The 20,503-nt window shown below is 35.2% G+C and overlaps 1 protein-coding gene across 5 annotated transcripts in view; it reads left to right on the top strand.

Moving 5' to 3' along the window:
* The window catches only part of CDH18 (cadherin 18), a 233,620-nt gene that overhangs the window by 67,641 nt on the left and 145,476 nt on the right, over window positions 1-20,503 (top strand). For all 5 annotated transcript variants that reach the window (XM_029965024.1, XM_018085831.2, XM_029965023.1 and 2 more), the window contains one exon: window positions 6,705-7,179. In XM_029965024.1, the coding sequence (XP_029820884.1) occupies window positions 6,958-7,179 (222 nt within the window). In that variant the 5' untranslated portion in view covers window positions 6,705-6,957. The remainder of the gene's footprint in view (window positions 1-6,704; window positions 7,180-20,503) is intronic.

Genomic DNA, 20,503 nt, shown 5'->3' with positions numbered 1-20,503 from the left:
TCAAACCTATAATGAAAATGTGAACAAACGCACTAAGTTTCAATTAGGCCTCTGAAAACTATTGAAATATTTAAAAACTAATTACATATTCAGCAATTGTTAATCCAAAAATATGGCTAAGCTGTATTTTCTGTGATCTTCACAGAACAATAATATTATTTTGGTTTCTGTGACTTAGAAGGTACTGAAATTTTATGGTGTTGAGATACCAAAACAAGAAATGTATAATTAAGAAAAATATAGCAATAAACCTCATGAAATATATCACTGAAGGTAAAAGCAATATTTGGAAATAACATCTGCCTTAAATGGAAGAGGGATTGGAAAGAGAAGAAGAGACAGTCTTAGACTTTAAAAAATAGCCTGGATTGTGAACACTTGGGAAGAACTCTTAGGTGTTACAACCTGTAGATTTAATGGAGGCTTTTGACATAGTCTCTGTGGAGCTCTGAGACAGTAGGAGGAATGGAGTCTCATAGGAGGGATTGTTTGATTTATGTATGTCAGTCAGGATGCTATTGAAAAATTCATCACACTTTACTATCTTAAAATATATTTTTATTTTAAGATATATTTAGAATCTGCATCTAAATGCTACTGTCACCTTTAAAAAATCAAATAGGGAGAGGAATTTATTTTTTCCTGCACAGTGACTGTTTTTGGGTATCTAATTACAACATTAGGGCATGTAAAACCAACATCTGTCTTTATGTTATGTAATATAAGAAGTTCCTTTCCAGAGGACCAGCTAGCTTGCTTTCCCATGTGAAAGATTTGTCTGGTGTTTTGTTTTTGCTGTTTTAGAATGCTCAAAACTGTGTGATTTCCCTTTTCTTAACAGTATTTCAGGATACAGCCACTAGGTTTTGTTTCTTCTTGGGCTTTTCTTATAACTGTTCTTTTTTTGGTAGGTAGGAGGTAAAAGGGGAGAAGAAATGAAAAAGGAGGGCATTTCTTTGCCTTTCTTTGATTTTCATTTGAGCAATGTCAGCAAGAGTGATGTACTCATCTAAATAATTAATTTTACAAAACGTGTTTCTCTGATTGTAAATTGAATCTAAGATTATCTCAGCTTTTTGCACATACTGCATAACAACCTGTAATCATCTACCCTCTACGGTTGTCCTTATGCTGTTTTATTACTTTATATGGTATATATTTTTTATTTTTTGATATCAAATGTGTTAGCCATTGGCTCGATCTGTGAGATGTACGTGAAAAAGTGGAAGTTAGAAGTAGAGATTTTTGGGTATGGAAGGTAAAAATCATAACGAAAAATATACCAGGTTTTTACTTCCCTTGGCAATTTCAGAATACTGATTCCCAGAAACAGATATATTTTGTGTGGAATTTTGTTCCACGATTTTTGTTTCCAGTTAATATTTTCTTTATTTAACCATCTCTCTCTTGAGCTGTATTAACTAGATATCTCATATTTCATAGAAATAGTACTGCTGGATTTTTTACATCATCTCTGATAGCTTCACATATTGGTTTTCACAGCTTCAGCTGTTTCCAATTGAACTTTCCAATCTGCTTCTCTGCCTTGATTTGTTTTCCAGTGATTTTTTGTTGTATCTTTTTCTATTTTTTCTTATGATATTTATCTTTCTATAATGTCTGATTGCTTGTTGGTTGGATTTCCCCACCCCCAACTTTCTCTCTACAACAGAATTTCTGTTGCCTTTTATGAAAGAATAACCTTTATTTTTCATGGAGAATTTCATTGTTGCTGTTGTTCTTATTTCTATTTATTTCGTAAAAGGCAGTTTATATAAAATAATTTCCTAGGTGAAGTAACAGTCAGTATCTATTAGCATATATACTTTTTGGCTTTAGGTGATTAGAAGTGGTCTTTACCAAAAAACTGCATTTAAATGTGAAAGAGGTACAAAAAATAACAACCCTTGATACTGTACAGCCATCAGCTAGATTTGCTGACTTTAAGAATTGAGGAGAGGGATATCAAATGCTCTTTTCTCTCTGTTTTTTTCTTGATCACCCTGATCAAGTTTCAGGGTGATAAAGACTAGCTTTCAGAAAAGTAATATACCTACACATAAATTTAGCGATAATTTAGTTCAATATCTCATGCAGTTATCTCACCAATAAAGGAAATTTCCTTATGCTATTGAATTTAAAAAGTAGCCCAGTTTTTCATTTGTAATTTTGTCAATTTAGAACTATATTGTCAAAACATTTGTGATTCTTGAAATTACTATGAAATTATTTACAGATTTTTCATTTTATTAATTGCTTTTTTTCTAGTTTTCTATTTCATACACATAGGTACAAGTAACTACAACAAAGGGGCAAAACAACACGTAACACAGTTTTAAATGCTTTCCAAAACAGTTTTACCACTACTTCTGTCAAATTGACTAGCACGAGCAGAAGACATTGTATGTTAGAAAGCATGGACTATTATATAGGCTGAGAAAAACTTGGTGCTTCAGTTTATCATGTCCCTAGCTCAGCTCTACCAGCCTTGGGAATAGAGACTAGAGATCAACTATAGAGGAACTATTTCCCTTCATCTACATAGATGAAGGCCACTTTTTTTCAGCCAGTTACCTGATGTCATCAGGAGTACTGTATATTCTCTTTTGGCAATCTATCAAACTCTTATTCGAAGGATATAACAAAAAACCACATCCAGTTTTTTCTTTCTGACAGTAGTCCGTTATTCTATCTTTGGTCTCCAGGTCAATACACCATTGTTTTTGCAGTGCTGGGAGACCTCATCACTGTCTCCAGCTACCTGAAAGGAGGCTGTAGCCAGGTGGCCGTTGGTCTCTTCTGCTGGGAAACCAGTAGTAGGACAAGAGGGCATGGTCTTAAGCTCTGCCAGGGGAGGTTTAGGTTGGATATTAAGAAAAAATTTTTTACAGAGAGGTTAATTAGGTATTGGAATGGACTGCTCAGGGAAGTAGTGGATTCACTGTCCCTGGAGGTTTTTGACATGAGACTGGACGTGGCACTGAGTACCATGGTCTAGTAACCTCAGCAGTGCTGGATCAAGAGTTGGACTTGATGATCTCGGAGGTCTTTTCCAATCTGGTTGATTCTATGAGGGATATAGCATTGGGAATAAACAATAAGCACAGGCAACACCGAATGTAAGATTTTCCTGCCTGATTATTTATATATAATAATGACATGGTTTTGAAGCTGTTCAGATTTTGATAATCAAAGAATTTGTTCTGATGGGGAGGAGGTTTAGAGGGCAGAGTGCAGAGGGAGAAGTCAGAAAGTGTATGAGCAATGCAATTTCTTACAAGTTCTATAACTTTGTCACTCTGTCATCATGGAACTGCAAAGGGTCCCCAAGGGATGTGACAAAATATGTGTTGAACTGTGATGAATGTGCATTTACAAAACTCAGTTATTCAGATGAATTCAAATATGGGTCAATTTGATTATGGGAGATAGGGGACTCTGAGATTCAGAAGTCCCCAGTATGAAGGATGCATGTCCTCATGATGGTGAAGCATACGCATTTTGCATCACTGTGCTCATACTGGTTTCCTGGGAATTCATTATAGTCTTGCTGCCACGCTAAGCAGTAACTACTCTGCTGTAATGATTTCCAGCAATGCTGGTGGAACTTTCCCACCTCATCTTATTTAATTATTTCTTTTAATTTTAACTCAGTCTGACAGTCTCTTGAGATACACAACTCATTTTCTTAGGGGCTCCCAGGAGACAACAATAACACAAGTCTACTCTGCAGTTGCATGCATCTTTATAACAAAAATCATAAAGCAGTGCACTTTATCTGAAACTGCAGACAAGAGCAATGAGCAGGCAGCATCTCAGCATATTAGCTTAAGGCAACAATTCAAGGGATTTCAGAAAGTTCAGGGGTTTGTTTTGGTTTGGTTTGTGGGTTTTTTCCTTTGGTCACAGTTCAAGTTTCTTTGTTCATTCCTTTACTGCCTCTTCTGTGCTAACTGTTTGAGGTATTTCCATCTGAACTTCCCCCTGCAGGCCCCTCTGATCTGATGTCTTCAAGGTAGATTTGAGGTTTATGTGGTGGAGGGTGGAGATAAGGGAGGGTGGGGACAGGTTTGTAATGAATGCTTGTACCTTTAGTACCTTTAGTAGGAGAGTGCTGAGTGAGAATGAGGACCTTGGTACTGAACATTAGTTAGGCTTTGTTTTTAAAGATGTTTGCCAGAGCTATAACACTTCAAAGAATCTGCACTAAAAATCCCCTCCCTTTTAATAGTTGTATTTCTCTTAGCCTGGAAATGATTGCCCAGGCTTCACATACAATTTGGGATCAATTGAGGCCTGAACTTCTAAGCATGATTATAACAGAAAGTAGGTGTTGTTGTAATATTTCTTTCCCATTGTTCAGAATAAAGGATTTTAAAGCTTTAATTTTGGGGTCAGGTGTTTAAGAGTTATTCTCTTAATTGAGTTAAATAAAATAGTGGTTTTAACAAAATATAAATTTAATGCCTCCTAGTTAATGCTAATGCTAAGAAGAACAGATATTTTTTGAGATGAAGAAGCCCTTGATATTTTCCTGCTTTTTTTCCTCTTTTTTTTTTTTGTTTTGTTTTGTTTTGTTTTGTTTTGTTTTTGTTTTTGTTTTTTTTTCCTATGGATGATTTCTGAGAGGGGGGAGAAATAAAGTTCTGTATAGTAAATCTTGATTTGTTGTTATTTCTGCACTCATTTATACTTTTTTATAAGGCAAGGATTTTCCATCACAACCATTTCCATAGCTTTTATAAAAGAAAGTTTAGCAGCAATGATTTCAAATACATTTTAAATGTGTCATTCTGAGAAATTTCAATGCACTTTATATAGCATTTTTAACTTATTATGCACTATTTATAGTCTTATTAATGGCTCCCAGTCTTTTCTCAAGATGGAAACTAAGGGAAGAAAAATAATACTTGAATGGATAAAACTACAGCCCTTACATTTTTTGAGGTACTTCTTAATTTTAATGTATGTCTGAAGTATAAAAGTGATTGATATATTTAAATAATTCATCTGTAAATATAGAAATCTACAGAAGGAAATTGCATGCCTCAAGGCAAAAACTGATTTCTGGCAAGAATCAGGAAAGAATGGAGAAAGGCAAGGAAATCGAGAAAGAAGAGTACATAGCAAGAAACAAATGTGAGCCCCAGAATGGCTGGATTCTGTCACTGGTATAACTTAGATTTCATACAAAATTTAACTGTAAAAAAAAATCCTATTAAATCACGTTTGTACTTAAAGGAGATAATATTCCTCGTGTTGTATGAATCTGTTCTGAGATGGAATGTGAGGATTTTAAGACAACAGTATCTTGGTCTTCATAGGGGTTGAGGGGAGATTACATTGTTATGGAAATAAGTAGCAGGGAAATACTAAATGTCTACAAATTTCTTTCCTCAGTTGTACAGAGTTTCTTTTTGAGCTGCCACACAACCACAAGAGACTGGAGTTCTTCCTTTAGTTCAGCAAAACCCACTGTCCTGAACTGAATATTAGCAGTGGAAAATATGTGCTTTCTGGTTATTTCTAGTGTGCAACAGTATTCTTCCATTATTCTGATGAAAAACTGTTCTTAGCTAAAAGTTCCAGGCTTCTGTTATTAATATGGACTTGAAAGAAGCATAAGGTCAAAAAATCTGCAACCAAAATGCAGCTAATAAATTTCCTTCCACTGCAGTATTTTTCCAACTGATTTCTAATTTCTAGTTTGTTTCTTCTTTAGAAATCATGAATTTATTCTGTTGGGTTCCCATGAAACTTAGAAACAAATTTAGTTTCATTGTGTTTCTGTTTACGTAGCTTGTAATGACTTTAAGATACCTCAACAAAGTTAGTATCGGAAGATTCCACTTTTCATAGATTTGTTTGCATGTTTTCAGACTCCTGGCCGACTGATTGATATCTTGAGGTAGCTGAACAAATGGTTACCTTAAGGTAACTGTTTCTCTAAGTTTGAAGAATTATTTTACTCCTTTCAAGGTACTTTGCTTTAAGTACTACATCAACTTCCACATGCATATTTATATTTTACTACTGTAGTATAAAACGTTACATTTTCCTTTTTTGAGGCTGAATGAATATTGTCACTGGGAATAATACTGATCATCTAAACAACAGTATATGAATTTTCTGTCAGTATGACATAATTTTATGAAGGTCTAGTGTGATGTTGGTTGAAATTTATGTAAAGCACAAGGTGTAAAAATAAACATGTTGATTGAAAGTTCCTGTCAATATACCCTAGTATTGACTCAGAATCCTCAAATCCCATTTTGGAGGCCTTCTTTCAAAACCTGTTATAGACTAGGTATTTTTCGTCAAGTTGAGTATCTGTGTGGCATGTGGAACATCAAAACCCCATGTGAAACGATTTACCAATCACTGCCTAATGACTCTTTAGAAGAGATTTTGTTTTACTGCCAGACCATGTCAATCATTTGCATGTAAAGGCCAAAGGAATTGTCCTGAATCATCCAGGTTTTAATGATGTGAGTGTTTTCATAGCTTGAAGGAGCCGTGCTAAGTCTTAGAGGTATTTTAACATAAACAATCAGGAAAAACTTTTACAGGAAGGATTGAAAAGAAATTTTAATTCCAATTACAGTCTTTGACTGACTGGTTAGTACAGCTTTGAGTGTAGGTCAGAAACCTAAAAATGACTGGTTTTAGTGATGAGTAAGTGGCTTTCTTTTTTTTTCTATTAGATAGAAAATGGCCGGCTGTGGAACTCTATTGTGAAGACCTCGGAAGAAATATCAATTTTTCCAGTCAGCTTTTCATAATGTAAATATAATTTGAGCTTTCCCAAATGGGCAGCTAAACAATGAACAAGAGGAAAACCCCAATTTGGACTGTATTTCTGAACCAGGCTTCACCTTCTGTCTCGGGAATTTATTAAAGGATTACAGCTGAAAAAGACAAGAGAAAGAAAACCTTGAACAGGAAGCTTGTCCTACAATGAGAATTACATCTTGTATCTGCCCAGTCCTAGTTTGTCTCTGTTTTGTGCAGAGGTCTTATGGAGCTGCTCACCATGGCTCCATCAAGGTGACTAGAAATCAAACCAAACACATAGAAGGCGAAACAGAAGTGCATCATCGTCCCAAGCGTGGATGGGTGTGGAATCAGTTCTTTGTTTTAGAAGAACATATGGGACCAGATCCTCAGTATGTAGGAAAGGTAAGGTCATTGTCTTTTTTTTGGTTTTGGTTTGTTTTTTTTCCCATTTTCTGAACTGTGGCATTGATAGAGGAAAACTCTAGATGGCACCTCTTTTTTTAAAGGAGGATGTACCTCTTAGATTGGTACATACATTCACGTTGAACTTGCCAGTTGTATACTGTGTTTATTATAAAGAAAAAAAATTACAAAAGTATATAGGGTGAGGATAATAAAATATGATAAAACAGCTTTTCTTCTGAGCTCAGCTAAACACAAAGTGAGTGCCGTTGAGGCTGTTACCTCAGTTTCCAGATCCCCCAATGCATGGGGTCATAGCTAAAGGCTTTTCCAGACTATTTCAGAATTATATTCAGTTCTGCTTAAAAGAACATTACAAATGCAGTCTAGGCTCCATAGGGTGTTCATTCCACTCTGACTGTAGGGTAGAAAAAGTCTCCTCCAAAAGGAAATTCTCTGTGACTTCCTTCATAAAAAGAGGCACAAGGTGTGTTACTTGTTAGAGTTCCTCAGAAGTCTTTGAGAACAAGCCCTGCATTTATGTTTTCATGTATAGAGTGAGCTTCAGACAAAAAGATCAGGCTGATGTAGTTGAACTGAAACCTGGCCAACTGAAGTCTCGTTGTGTAATGTTGTCTGTATAGCTTGGGTTTTAAATTTGCATTAAAATAATGCAAAACTCTCTGTGTAGCTTTAAGGTATGGTGTATGACAGAAGGAGTATTTTCTCCCCCTGAATTCTGTCTTGCAGCATTATGATAGATTTTTTTTATTACATAATCTAAATAAGTCTTAATTTCCTTAATAGAAATGGAGAAAGACATTTAATATGAGGCATAAAGAAAGGTGGACATGGTAAAGGAACTACTTCTTTTTAGTTTGCCTTCTAATGGGGAATCCTGAAATTACATTGTAGAGTAAGAAAAACATCCAAGGAAACTAGTAGCTTCTGAATCACAGATGGCTGTTAGTGAGGGCTTTCAAATTTGAACAGTGTCATCTGAAATAAAAATAACAAGTGAAGCAACTGTGTTTAAACTACTGTTAACACAAAGACAAAAAAAAAAGTATTTATTCAGTTACACCAGCCTTAGTAAAACACCAAGTATTTCAGCACACCAAAAATTGTTGAAATATGTGCAGGAAATGTAAACTGAGAAAAGACCTTTCTAAATGGAGCTAATGATTTGCATTGAAAGAGAAGCTTTTAAAATAGGTGAGGGAACAAGGAGTTATCTCTGATAACATTTTCATAAATGATTTTGGAGTAGAAGAAACATGTTGCAAACATCTTGCTGATGTAACGCTATGCAGGAGAATAAAACATTGTCTGGAGAGAGCTAGATATCATGAATATGATTTGGATATAGAAATATAGAGTAAACCTCAGGTCTACAAGGTTATAAGGCTCTTACAAAACAATATAATGAATTTATGTTATACACTAGTGGTTTATTGTAAATGACAGAGAAAGAGAAGGGTCTGGTTACCAGATAAAACATTGCCTCTAATGTCATACTTGAAAGAAGGTAAGTATGATACTAAGCTGCAAAAGCTGAGATAATAAAAAAACAGGGATAAAGTAGTATTGAAGACATTGTGCAAAATAATGTTAACCTATTTACTGTACTGGCTAATTTTGTTCGAGAAAAATGGATTTATATATGAAGCTATACAGAGAAAATTAAATACTATGGCTAAGATGGTAGTGGAGAATATGTTTGTTTAATTATTCCCAAATAGAGAGGGCACATTATAATACACCTCAGAAGAAACCACAATGAAAAGAGAAAAGCTATTTAAGTTGATGAAATTTTACTTTATATGGGAACAAGAATAATTCAGATTCTGAAAGAGTCTACTAATAGGAAGAATTAAAAAAAAAAAAAAAAAGCTGAAGGGGTTTCAAAGTTAAGTGTGCTTGTCTTTATGAAAGTATTTATAGACATGATTTCATGCCAGAACAGAGGTCTGGATTCAGTGAACTAAAGCATGATCCCTTTCAATTTTATGTTCTTATGATAGCATTATGTATTTCATTTCATCCTCTGACCGCTCTATTAATGCTACATTTACAGAGATCAATCAATAGAGTTTCTTTCAGTCCTTTGTGGTCAAAATGTGACTGTATGCCTTGTTTGAGGACATTCCTTCTTCTGTACTGAGAGATTTTTCCTCCCTCTTCCTCAAAGAATTCCCTCTGATGCTTACAATTTTCTGCTCTAAGTACTTTACAACATTAGCAAGCTTATCTTTGCGAAACCTTTGTGGAACTTAAAAACAACTGTACTCTATTTTCCATTTGTTGTGATGATTCTGATGACCTGATTTACAGCAAAGATCAATCATATTAGCTCAGGCATATATTTATATTAAGAAAAAAAACGGTGAGGCTGTCATAATATTAGTAATTAGCAAAATTTCTGTAATGGTCATTATGCACGAGCTCCTTTTCATTTTGAAAAATAGATGTTTTACTAATGTTGCAATTAATTGTACACACCCCATCAAGGTCTCATTCTATGTACCTTTAATTTGACAAGTGATTTTTGTGCAAAGTCTCTCCATTTATAAAAGAATGTAGTGCCCTTTAATTCCAGGCTTCTGTTCGGTGGCAGCATGGTATCAATTCTGTCAATTATTAATTCTGTAGACTACTCTGCTTCACTGGTGAGAGTTTTGCCATTTGAGATCTGTCCTTTCACATTTTTCACACTCAATTTGGGAGTAACATCACAGAAAGCAGAGTCATTATGTACAATGCTGTTATAATGATCACAGTCATTGTCATGGAAATGCACACTGAGGACAAGAATAGGGTAGGCCTGCAATGAAAATGGTAAGGTTTCTTATTCTTGCCATGAAATGATTGTCAAGAGGATGGATTAATTCGCTGCCATCATCTGTTACACAGCAAGCGTCAGGACAACAAATCACCATTATATTTTAATATCAAGCATATACCCATTCCTCAGACATTATTTCTTTTCTCTAAGAAAATGTCATTTGGAGATTGGAAAAATTAATATAAAATTAATCCATATTAGCCATATGCAGAAGGGTTTTATGTATGGCAAAACACACATCCTGGAAAAATGAGGTTATTGTAGAAACAAGAAATTATACTTTTGTAGATGATAAGTATTTTCTGTGGTTCTCGGTTTATTGAAATGGTTCACTGCTGTTGCACTTGGGGTAAGGTTTCAATGTTTCAGGGTATGTTTCCCTGAAGAAAGAACTCAAAAAAATGGTTTTGTATTTAAAAAGATATCTTTAAAGAATTTAACACCACAGTGACTTCTTTTTCCAAAACTATGAATTATCTGGGGAGTATGTCTTGAAAATATGAATTATTTGGTTTCCCAATAATCAGTAGTATCTAGCTATGTTAGTTCAGAACGACTATTCATCTACAATAGCAAGCATGCGTGTGTTTATCTGCATGAGGGTGTGCAATGCTGAATCTGTGGAAATTTGAATAAACGAGATAAAATATCCTTGTGTAAAATAAGTAACTTGAATGCACAGAACTGAGCTTTGAGCTACATGAGACCTTTTGTCTTTTGCATGTCTCTGATGTAAATTTTTCCAATTAAAAAAATAGTTGTGAATGCAGAAAGGGGCAGGGTTAGTGAATGCACCATGACCTGGTGAGGAATTGGGTACCTAATGCACCAGCTCAGAGGAATGAAGATTCTCCTGAAGAAATCTAGAAAAACTTAGACTGTGGGACTGCAAACTTTAACATTTCTCAGTTGTCATGGTTGATATAGTTTACCTTTCTCTTGAACTTTCTGCGTGCTTCTAGGTTAGATAACTCATGTCTTAGGATATGATAAAAATAACAAAGAATTTTAGAAAGAAGTGAAACACTATATGTTTCAGTCTATTCTTCATTTAGAACCTTCACACCTCTCTCTGCAGAAGGTCTGCTCCTTCTTGAAAGGATATTTCTTGAAGGTCAGTTGCACTGGAAGCAAGTCATAACTACACATTCGCTGTGCTTTTTTCTTTGGAGAGAGAAGTCAATAAGCAGTGATAAAAGGAAGATCAGTGTGAATTTGAGGCTGAGTGAGTCATGCTATTAAGAGGGAATAGCAGAAAAATATAATGCACAAGACTGACAATTTCTCTGTGGACCCTTTGGATCTCTGAAATACAAAATGTATACCTCTTAATCCACTTTCAGATGTCCTCTGAAGGGTAAAGAAGAATGATTGTTCTGGTATTCAGATCTGTGTTGGTTTTCAAATGCATTTTTCTTCCAAAATTTTGCGAGTGACACTTTTCTTAGTTCTTACATTTTTATCTGTAGTTCAAAAACAGTTTCAGATTTGTGTTGATGCAGGAGATAAGGAGGTATGGAACAGTTGGAAATGAGTGTGAATTCAGGAAAGGGAAGGGGAAGAGGAAAGTAAGAGCTTTTAATATGTCTTGAAATGCTTTGTTGAAAGTTAGATTAGGAAAGTAATCCCAGTTCTTACATTGGATTTACAAGATAGTAATTCTGTTAATTTATTATTTTATTCTTGAAAACATAAATACGGCATAACAGATTTGCCATTCGAAATCATTTTTCAAAGTAATATGTGACGTGATTAAAAGAAGTTAGTTCTAATACAGGACAGTTAATCTAATCTTCCTCGATCATATTAAGAGAATTTAACATTAACTGATTTAATTACAGTAAGGGGAAATTATGTATATTTTAGAATAAGTGCCAAGGAAGAAATAAAAGTGGAGTTTTAGAATTAAAATGCTTTTATTCAATGATAGAGGTTTACATAAAGCACATCAGATGTTTCAGCATTTTAAACATAAGCAAAATAGTTCCAAGTTTTTTTCTGATTAAAAAAGAGTTGTATTTTATAATAGAAAAAATTAAAAGGAAAAGGTAGATGATATAGTCTGAAGATTTTGTACATGGCCTGTTTGCCATTTTCATGCCTCTGTAAGAAGATAGACAAGTGGTATAAGCAGCAAAAGCAACATCTCGAGTAACACTTTCTACCTTTTAGGTTGCTATTTTCACAAATAATGTATTTATATAAAATAATTTTCCTCTATATCTAGTGAAAATGTAGTAACAGTAACAACCTAAACAATATACTTGATATCACTAGAGCACAGTATTATATGGTCCTATATCATGTTAGCCGACTCATTTTCTACCGTATTTTTTACAAAAAGCTAACTCAAAACTGTTGCCAACCCAAAAGCTTTTCAAAATAAAAATGCATACATGTGCACTGGCTTTATCTTGAGTTCTGTTGACACAGACAGTTCCTCTTTGCTGACTCCATTCAACCTTCATTCAACAAATGTTGTTTGGTTTCATGTTAAGAGGTTGAGGGCACACTACTTGAATTCTACAAGTCATAAAATGCTGTGGACCACTATGTTGTGGTTTGGGGGAGGGGGTTTAAGTGGAATCTCTAAACATTAAAAGGTTATTTAGGGGAAATTCAAAGTTGAGGGAAGAGAGTGCTTTCATCAGCCTGACAAATCTGACTTTCTTCCAGTGTGTTCAGCTATATCAGGTTTCCTGAAGCATAGCACTGATAAGGGCATTTTGACTTGACAGACCAACCAAACAAACAGAAAAGTATGAACATATTGAAGTTCAGTCCTAGTCAAAAGACAGAGGATGAAGTGTTTACCTTTTTAAACTTCATTTAAGTCAACATAAATTTACACCAAGAAGAAACTTGCTCTTTTATGTCAAAACAATTACATTGGATTTAATATGTAAAAGTAATAACTGTTTTCACAAGGAAGCTTTATAGAGTCTGTCAGTTCTATATTGCAAAACATCAGTTCTCTATGTGGAGACAGTTATTTAAATTATCGGTTCAAGATAATTTTGTCAAGGTGATCTAATCTTCCTTGAAATTGTTATGGACTGAAAAACTGAACAAATCTTGACCTTTTTTTTTATTTTTTTATTCTTAACTTCCTATAATTTTATGATTTTCACACAGCAGCAGCTCGGTTCTGTGGCTTTTACATCTTTATACTGAACGACAACATTGATGAAACCAGCATTTTATGTGGAACTGCCATTTCTCACTTAAGTGGTTTAGCAGTAATTGTTTGAGGGGAAAATCCACCCTTGCTCCTATCTGGCCTTATTCCTTCCTCTATTCAGTTGATCATTTTGGTCATGAATTAGTTTTATGAGTCGAAATGTTGGCAAGGGGCTGTGCCGTGTTGGGCCCTGTGTGGGGCTGCCCCATCTGGACTATTGCCGGCTCCAGCGGCCCCAGCGCAGGGCACGGCTGAGCCCCTCAGCCACGGGCGGGCGGGAGAGAGCCCTGGGGAAAGCCTGGGCAAGGGAGGGCAAAACGCTGCCCGGCAGCCAGGGCTGAGGGAGGGGAACCGGGTGAGGAACAGCCCTGCGAGCTCCGAGGGCAGAGAGGGAGGAGGAGAGAAGTGGAGAAGATACCCCGGCAGGGATGGCCCTGCGACTCCAGTAGGGACCCCAGTGGGGCTGGTGTTTCCCTGCAGGCCACAGGAAGGACCCACGCTGGAGCGGGGAAGAGTGTGAGGAGGAAGGAACGGCAGAGAGGAGCTGCTGTGGGCTGACTGCAGCCCCTCATTCCTCATCCCTCTGTGCCGCTAGGGGAGAAAAGATGGACCAATCCGGAGTGAAGGCGAACTTGGGAAAGAGTAGGGTGTGGGGAGAAGGTGTTTTAATTTTTTGTATTTTTTTTTCAACATCTATTTTAATTTCCAAGAAATTAAATTCAATCTTCTTGTGCTAAATGTCTTATACTAATTAGCCAGTGGTCTCCCTGTCTTTATCTCAACCTATGAACTTTTCTTCATCTCATTTTTTCCCCCTGTTCTCTTAACAAAGAGGAGTGAGAGAGCAGCAGAAGCTGGTCGAGGCTGACCCACCATGAAGTTGGTGTGGTACAACTTGCCTTTTCTGTAGTTGCATCTTTAACATACACCATACTCTGTATGCATGAGCTTTTAACCTCTGGCAATCTTTATATCAAAAGTAAATAAAATGCCCAAATACTTAGTTTCTATTTAAAAAAAACAGACAAACAAACAAACAAAAAAGACCCAGAGGTGATGCACCAATTCAATCCATAAGATGTGGTAAGGACAAAATAAAGATAATTCTGCATCTTTTTATATTAATCTTGAGCTTGGTAACTCTGGTTTTTAAGGATATTTATCAGCTAATTGTAAATCAATAGGTAGTGAAGCTGAAGATATACTGATAAACTTGAGCGTGAATTAGCATGTCAGTTACTTCTCAAGTATCTTCTGGACCTTATTTTGAGAGAGGTGCTCATTCATGTTTGTTGTCTGTCTAACTTTCAACACCCACATGCCTTATTGTCCTAAAGATTCTGCTTCATTATTTTACTATTAAATATCATCAACTAGGTGACAAATAGCATTAATTATACTAAGCTACTGAGAAGAAAAAAAATGGGAAAGATCAACCATAAAGAAATACAACAGAGAGATCTTCCAAGATTGACTGAAATTCAATACAGATAAAGGTAGAATGAGAAACATGAGCAGCAGCAGAGTTGAGCAGTTTTAACTGCATTTACCATTACCACTCATTAAAAAGGCTGTAAGCTCCTATGAACTCTAAGGTAAACCTCCATCAGCTAAGTTCTTAAAAACAATCCAATGAACGAACTCAATATTAGAAGTCATTACGAAGGGGGGGAAAAAAAAAAACAAACAAGCAAACAAACAAAAAAACAAACAAACAAAAAAAGACTCAAAAAACCAAAACCAAAACTAAAACCAAAACAAAAACAACCCCCCAAAAACAAACAAACAAAAAAACCCAAAAAACCGCCACCACCAAAAAAAAAAAAAAAAACCAAACCAAAAACCCTAACCAAAACTGACCAGTAATTCTACAAAAACACAGTGCATCTGTGTCTGAAATGCAAAGCATGGTTCTTATTTTCTTGTCTTTTTGCCTAGTCTTGCAAAAGAAACATTGCAGAGAGGGGTTACAAAGCTGATTCTGTAATTGCTCTTAACTGTGGCCACTTTCTTACTTATAGAGCTATTAACTTTTTCCTTGAACTATACTGTCTTTCGTCTATTGTGAATTATTTTCTGCTTGATAAATCAACTGCAGAAAGTGGTAGTTTTTATTAAAGTAGCACTTCTGCATCCCTCAAGGATAGTGACTTCTCTAACTTCACTATGGATGTTGATGTTATTACAGTGGTTAATAGCAATAGCAAGAATGCATATCACCTCATTAGGCAGCATATACCAATGTACTTGACTGGAAATTGGAAAGTTATAGTAATGTTTCTGGTTGTTTCATAAAAGAGATATACTGTTAAGTTGAAATGTTTTTCTCTTTCAGCCCTTTGTAGAAAACCCTAATTAAAAGAATCCCTAGGTGGAAACATGATACAAGTATCAAACCACACAGGCATCCTAGGGAGAATGTAGAAGTTTCGCTTCTGGCCAAGTAGTTACTGAGTAGTAAGTTAACTTAAAGTTTCTTGAAAATTGATAGAACCATTTCTGATGCCTGTAATCAGTATTATTCCCACCACTCCCTCCAATTAAAAAAAAAAAAAAAACAACCGAGAATTTAAAACTCACTGATATTCAGGAACTGTCTTAATTGATATAATCCCCTAAATACATCTGTAGGTACAATATTGGTTTATTAAACTGGATACATCTAAATGAAAATACTCATATCCCAAGAAAAATTGTATGCAATGTTTCAGTGTCTTGAATACTAAGTGCAGAAAAGGAATCTTCTCTGTGTAGGAGAGTGTTCCAGTTTGTCAGCCCTTATGTTTTACCTTGAATATTCTTCATTTGAAATACTCCTCATTTCTCATAGTATTCCCCTCTTTTGAAGTGTTTTCAGACAATAGTTACTGTGTTTTCTAAAACCTGCATCCCTCTCCCACCAGCAATACTATTAAGGAAGTGGAGGCAAACTTTTTAAAATCTGTTCAGATTCTACAGAACTGTCTTCATTATTCACCTGGATTCCCTTCCTTTATGGAAATTTCTCACATTGCAGTTCCCAGTTTCCAGCAATTTGTGACTGCATTTCGTTTTTCTAATCTTTCTTTGTGTTGTTTTACCTGTGACTCTAAGAGATCACCTTGTTCTAACCTCATGTGGATCCTTTGGAGGCTAAAAGAAGATTCAATCTTCACGTTACCTCAGCTCCATGTGGCAGTTTATGAAAGACCATATTATTATGTGAACAGAGAGGTATATGTATGTGGGCACGAGAAGCTAAATAAAAGCTATTCGATGCACCTTTCTCATTCTGAAACATACTAAATATGAAGATAATGTATGTTTCAAGACTATGTGTTACATTAATATATTACAGCTGCATGAATTGCTAATGGGGAGCAAGATAGGAAAAAATGTGAATGATTTCGGTTTGTATTGCCTACAGTCTAAGGTCCAAAGATTTCTGAGATATTATTTAGTTCACCTTCACAGCATGTTTCTGAATCTTAGTTTTAGGAATAGTTCAGCATAAAACAAGAAAACCATTCTCCCCATCCTAGCATTTATTAATTTTTTAAAAAATTATTTAAAAAAATGTATATGCATGGAATGGCAGTTGGTTTTCCTGCATTTTGTCACCACAACAGGTAAAGGTTTTTTACATCAAACAGATGCAGACTTGTTACCAGTATCTACTCAAATATGTCTGAAGGTATAAACCAAGAACACAAAACAAGAGAATTAACAAACGGGTTCACTCTGAAATGTTCATCAGTCAGCTGAAGCCTATAATTAAGAGGTAGTCACCCAGTGCGAAAGAGGGCTCTGCACCTTCCATTTCCTTTTCTTCTTCCTTCTATGTGCAAATATTTTGCAGAGAGAAATCTGTATCTCTGTTGTCTTGTTTCAGGCGAACATAAGCACTGAAGTATTGGAGATCTGCAGCACACTAGATAGTAGGTGTAGCATCTCATATGGCAATTAATAACATCTAATGTAAAATTAACATATTAAAGAGCTTTATGTGGTTTCTGAAAACCTCTAGCAAACCATGCTAATGTGACAATAATCTGAATTTCACAGACTGGCTTCTCAGTTGTTGTAAATGGAAAATCATTGGATTTTTTCTCTAAATTGTATTCAATGGTTTAGCCACATCTGTAGAGAATCAAGGAGAATTGTATACAACGTAATTGTATGTCGAAGTCTGTGTCCTACTTGCTGTTTATTTCATGCACCATCTGAAGAGTTTGTGACAGAAACCAGTTACGAGTTTAGTCTGTGAAGCTCTCCCAGAGGGAAGAATATGAATACTATAGTTTTGTATAGTAAGATGCTTTAGGGAAGCATATGTAGTTAAAGATGACATGTGACAAACCTGGTTTCTATTTTGTTAGTCATTGAATAATATCATGTATAGAGAAAAAGTACATGGGAAATACAGAACAGAGTTTACAGGAGCAAGAGAAAGTGCAAGTGTTGAAAGAATTTACTCAAGTGTCCACTATGCGGTGTCTGTACAGATTAATCTCAGATCAGCCAGATTTCAGGCATAAAATTACAAAGAACTTGTTTGGTCACCCTTTGGGGTATTTATCACTTTTTGTACTTATCACTTTTTTGAAAGCCTTCTGATTTGGGTCAATGTTTTCAGTTCTGTCCCTCTTTGAGGAATATAGATCTTTTTATGCTTTACATTAGTTATATGAGACATGTATGAGTTTTGAAACAAATTAAAATGCTCATCTATGAGAATAAAATGGATGGCTTGTCTTTGATGGCTATGGAGAAAAATTTTTGTAATTCCCATGAAGTTGTCATACATTCAGATCACTAAGATTTGCCTACATTCATATTTTTTCTTGTTGCTTTTCAAGTTAAAACAAAAGAGTTGCAAATCGGAAATATTAAGAGTTCTGAAAAATGAAATTAAACTATGAAAGCTTTGGGCTTCATCATAATCAGTATTTCTACTTTCTGGGAACTTTACAGAACCCTGACTGACTTCAGAAAATTTCCTGAGCATTGCAACAATGGTTTATCGTTTATATTAACATTCAGCTGACAATCAGAAGCTAAATTGGGAATTGACTTCTGGAAGGTCTTTGTTATGTGGAGGTAGCAGGATCTGGGTGAGATAATGGATAAAAGAATCTGTTATTCATCCACTGCGAGTTTCAAAGAGTGTAAAGGGACAATTTTCACCCATTCTACAGAGCTGGGATGCCCAGCAGAGGACACACTGAGAAGCTATGTGACTGAATTAATTGTACACATGAGACATACAACAAATACACCTTGATTAATTAATTAACCATCATGTTTGTTGATTAGGTGAGTTTCAAGTGCCTTTAATAGTGAACTTAGTTTCCTGACAAGGAGAGAAATTGAGTACTAAAGATATTCGTTTGTACATACTTGTGAACCTGCACATCAGGGAGGAGAAATGAGCCCCGTTTCATCTCTGCATTTAACTGGAAAATAGAATGTACATCATAGCAGAAGAGGTTTTCTTCTCTTTCTTGAACTATTAGAAATTAGAAATTTGCGACAAGAAGACCAGTGTTGTATTCTGTATAAATTTCACTGTTCCTTTTTTTTCCTGTTTTGTCAAAGATGTCAAGATTATGGGTCAGATTCTGACATGATATTTTTTACATTGGATATTAATATTATATTCTGTAGAGTTATTTTATTTTGTGCATTTGTGTCTTAAAATTTGGGCCGCTTACTATTTTTTCCCCAGTTTTGTTTTCACAAATGCTTATCATGTTAAAAGAAGTCAAACTACCTATTAACATTTTTTTTCTTTTCCTCTGCCTTGAGAAATTATAAGTTTTCCAAGGGCAGGATGGCAGTGGAGGGAGACAGCATCTGGAATCAGGAGGAGAAACAGCAGAGAGCAGTAATAAAGGGTACTCCTAAGTCCCTAAGCAGACTCTTAGGTCTCAGGACAGCAAGAATAACATCATATGGATCTGTAGTGAGTCATTACACAAAACAGGTAGAAAGGACAAGAAACAATTATGTGCAAGAGAACTTGATGAGATGGAGTTGACAGCCAGAGCTGGAAGCATGAGGACCATGACAGGAGGGTAAGGCTATAAATCAGTTTTGGCTTCACCATTTATTTGCTGTTAAATTTCTTCTGCAATTATGAACCATAATGATGATCCTAATTTAAATTACACTGTCACCTGTCTGTGATTTTCAGATCGCCACAACAGTGGAAAGGATTGTTACTTAAATAAAGTCAGTATTGTTACAGTTTCAATACTATCTATTAGTTGAGTAGTCCTACTGACTGACATTATCTTTCACAGTTTAACATTGTCCTTTTATAAATGATTTTAAAAGTATAAAATACTGTTTCTAAGTTATCCATCAGTATACAGGTGTCCAAGAGCATTAGCATTGTTCCTTTCTGTCCTGCTTCATAGCTGCAAAAGGGGAAGAAGCTTTTGGCATGATTTGCTTAAAAATGAGAAAAGATGAAATTCCTCTTAATGGGAGGGTCACCAAACATTTGGGCAAGTCTCAACACTCCATAGAGATGATGTGCAAGAGATAAAATGACACATATAACAAATAAGTATGTAACCCCATGAGCTCAAAATATGTTATTTTCTTTAAAAGTTCCTGCATGATTAAACCTCACCTCAGTAGAAACTTCTGTTGTTTTTCTCAGAAGTGATGAAGTTCTTCTGATGACCTTATATTGTGGATAAAACCTGTGCAGAGTGCAGCAGAGTATTGCCCTGTTATATGTATATATATATATATGATTAAGAAATATGAGTAATTAGCACATGATAAATGCTCTAAACACTAATATTAGTGGTATGAGCACATATTATTTTTTTTATGTAAGCCCCTTATTCTTATGGGACTAACCTTAAACATAAATAGCTATTTCATGAAAGATAAGAAAATTGATAAATATGTTATTTTTCAAGCCTTGTACCTCTTAAGAAATTTGAACTAGAACAACCTTTCTTTCAAGATGCTTGGGCTTTTTTGCAGATTTTTTTTTGATTCAAGAAAAATGTGTTGCTGTAGTATTTCAGCATTAGTGTCTGCAAGACAAATTAAGCGTTGCTGATATACAGTGAAATAATGATTCCCTGCAAAAAAATAGACCCTTTTTCAACCCTTTATAAATACTACCGTTAAAAGTTAGAGTCTAATTTATTCTTAGAATTGAACTAGTTTACCTATCCTTAATCAAGGCAAGATTGCACATTAGAAGGAGGTGATTTATACATGAAATAGCTAAAATGTTTTTTAAAAGGACAGAGAATTTTAGGTCAGGAAGAAACATCAAGAGATTAGTTATT

The sequence above is a fragment of the Manacus vitellinus genome, unplaced genomic scaffold, assembly GCF_001715985.3.
Source record: "Manacus vitellinus isolate BGI_N305 unplaced genomic scaffold, ASM171598v3 scaffold_89_pilon, whole genome shotgun sequence".
NCBI lineage: Eukaryota > Metazoa > Chordata > Aves > Passeriformes > Pipridae > Manacus > Manacus vitellinus.
Note: the sequence above shows the minus strand (reverse complement) of the source record. Positions and strands in the feature narration are given on the sequence as shown.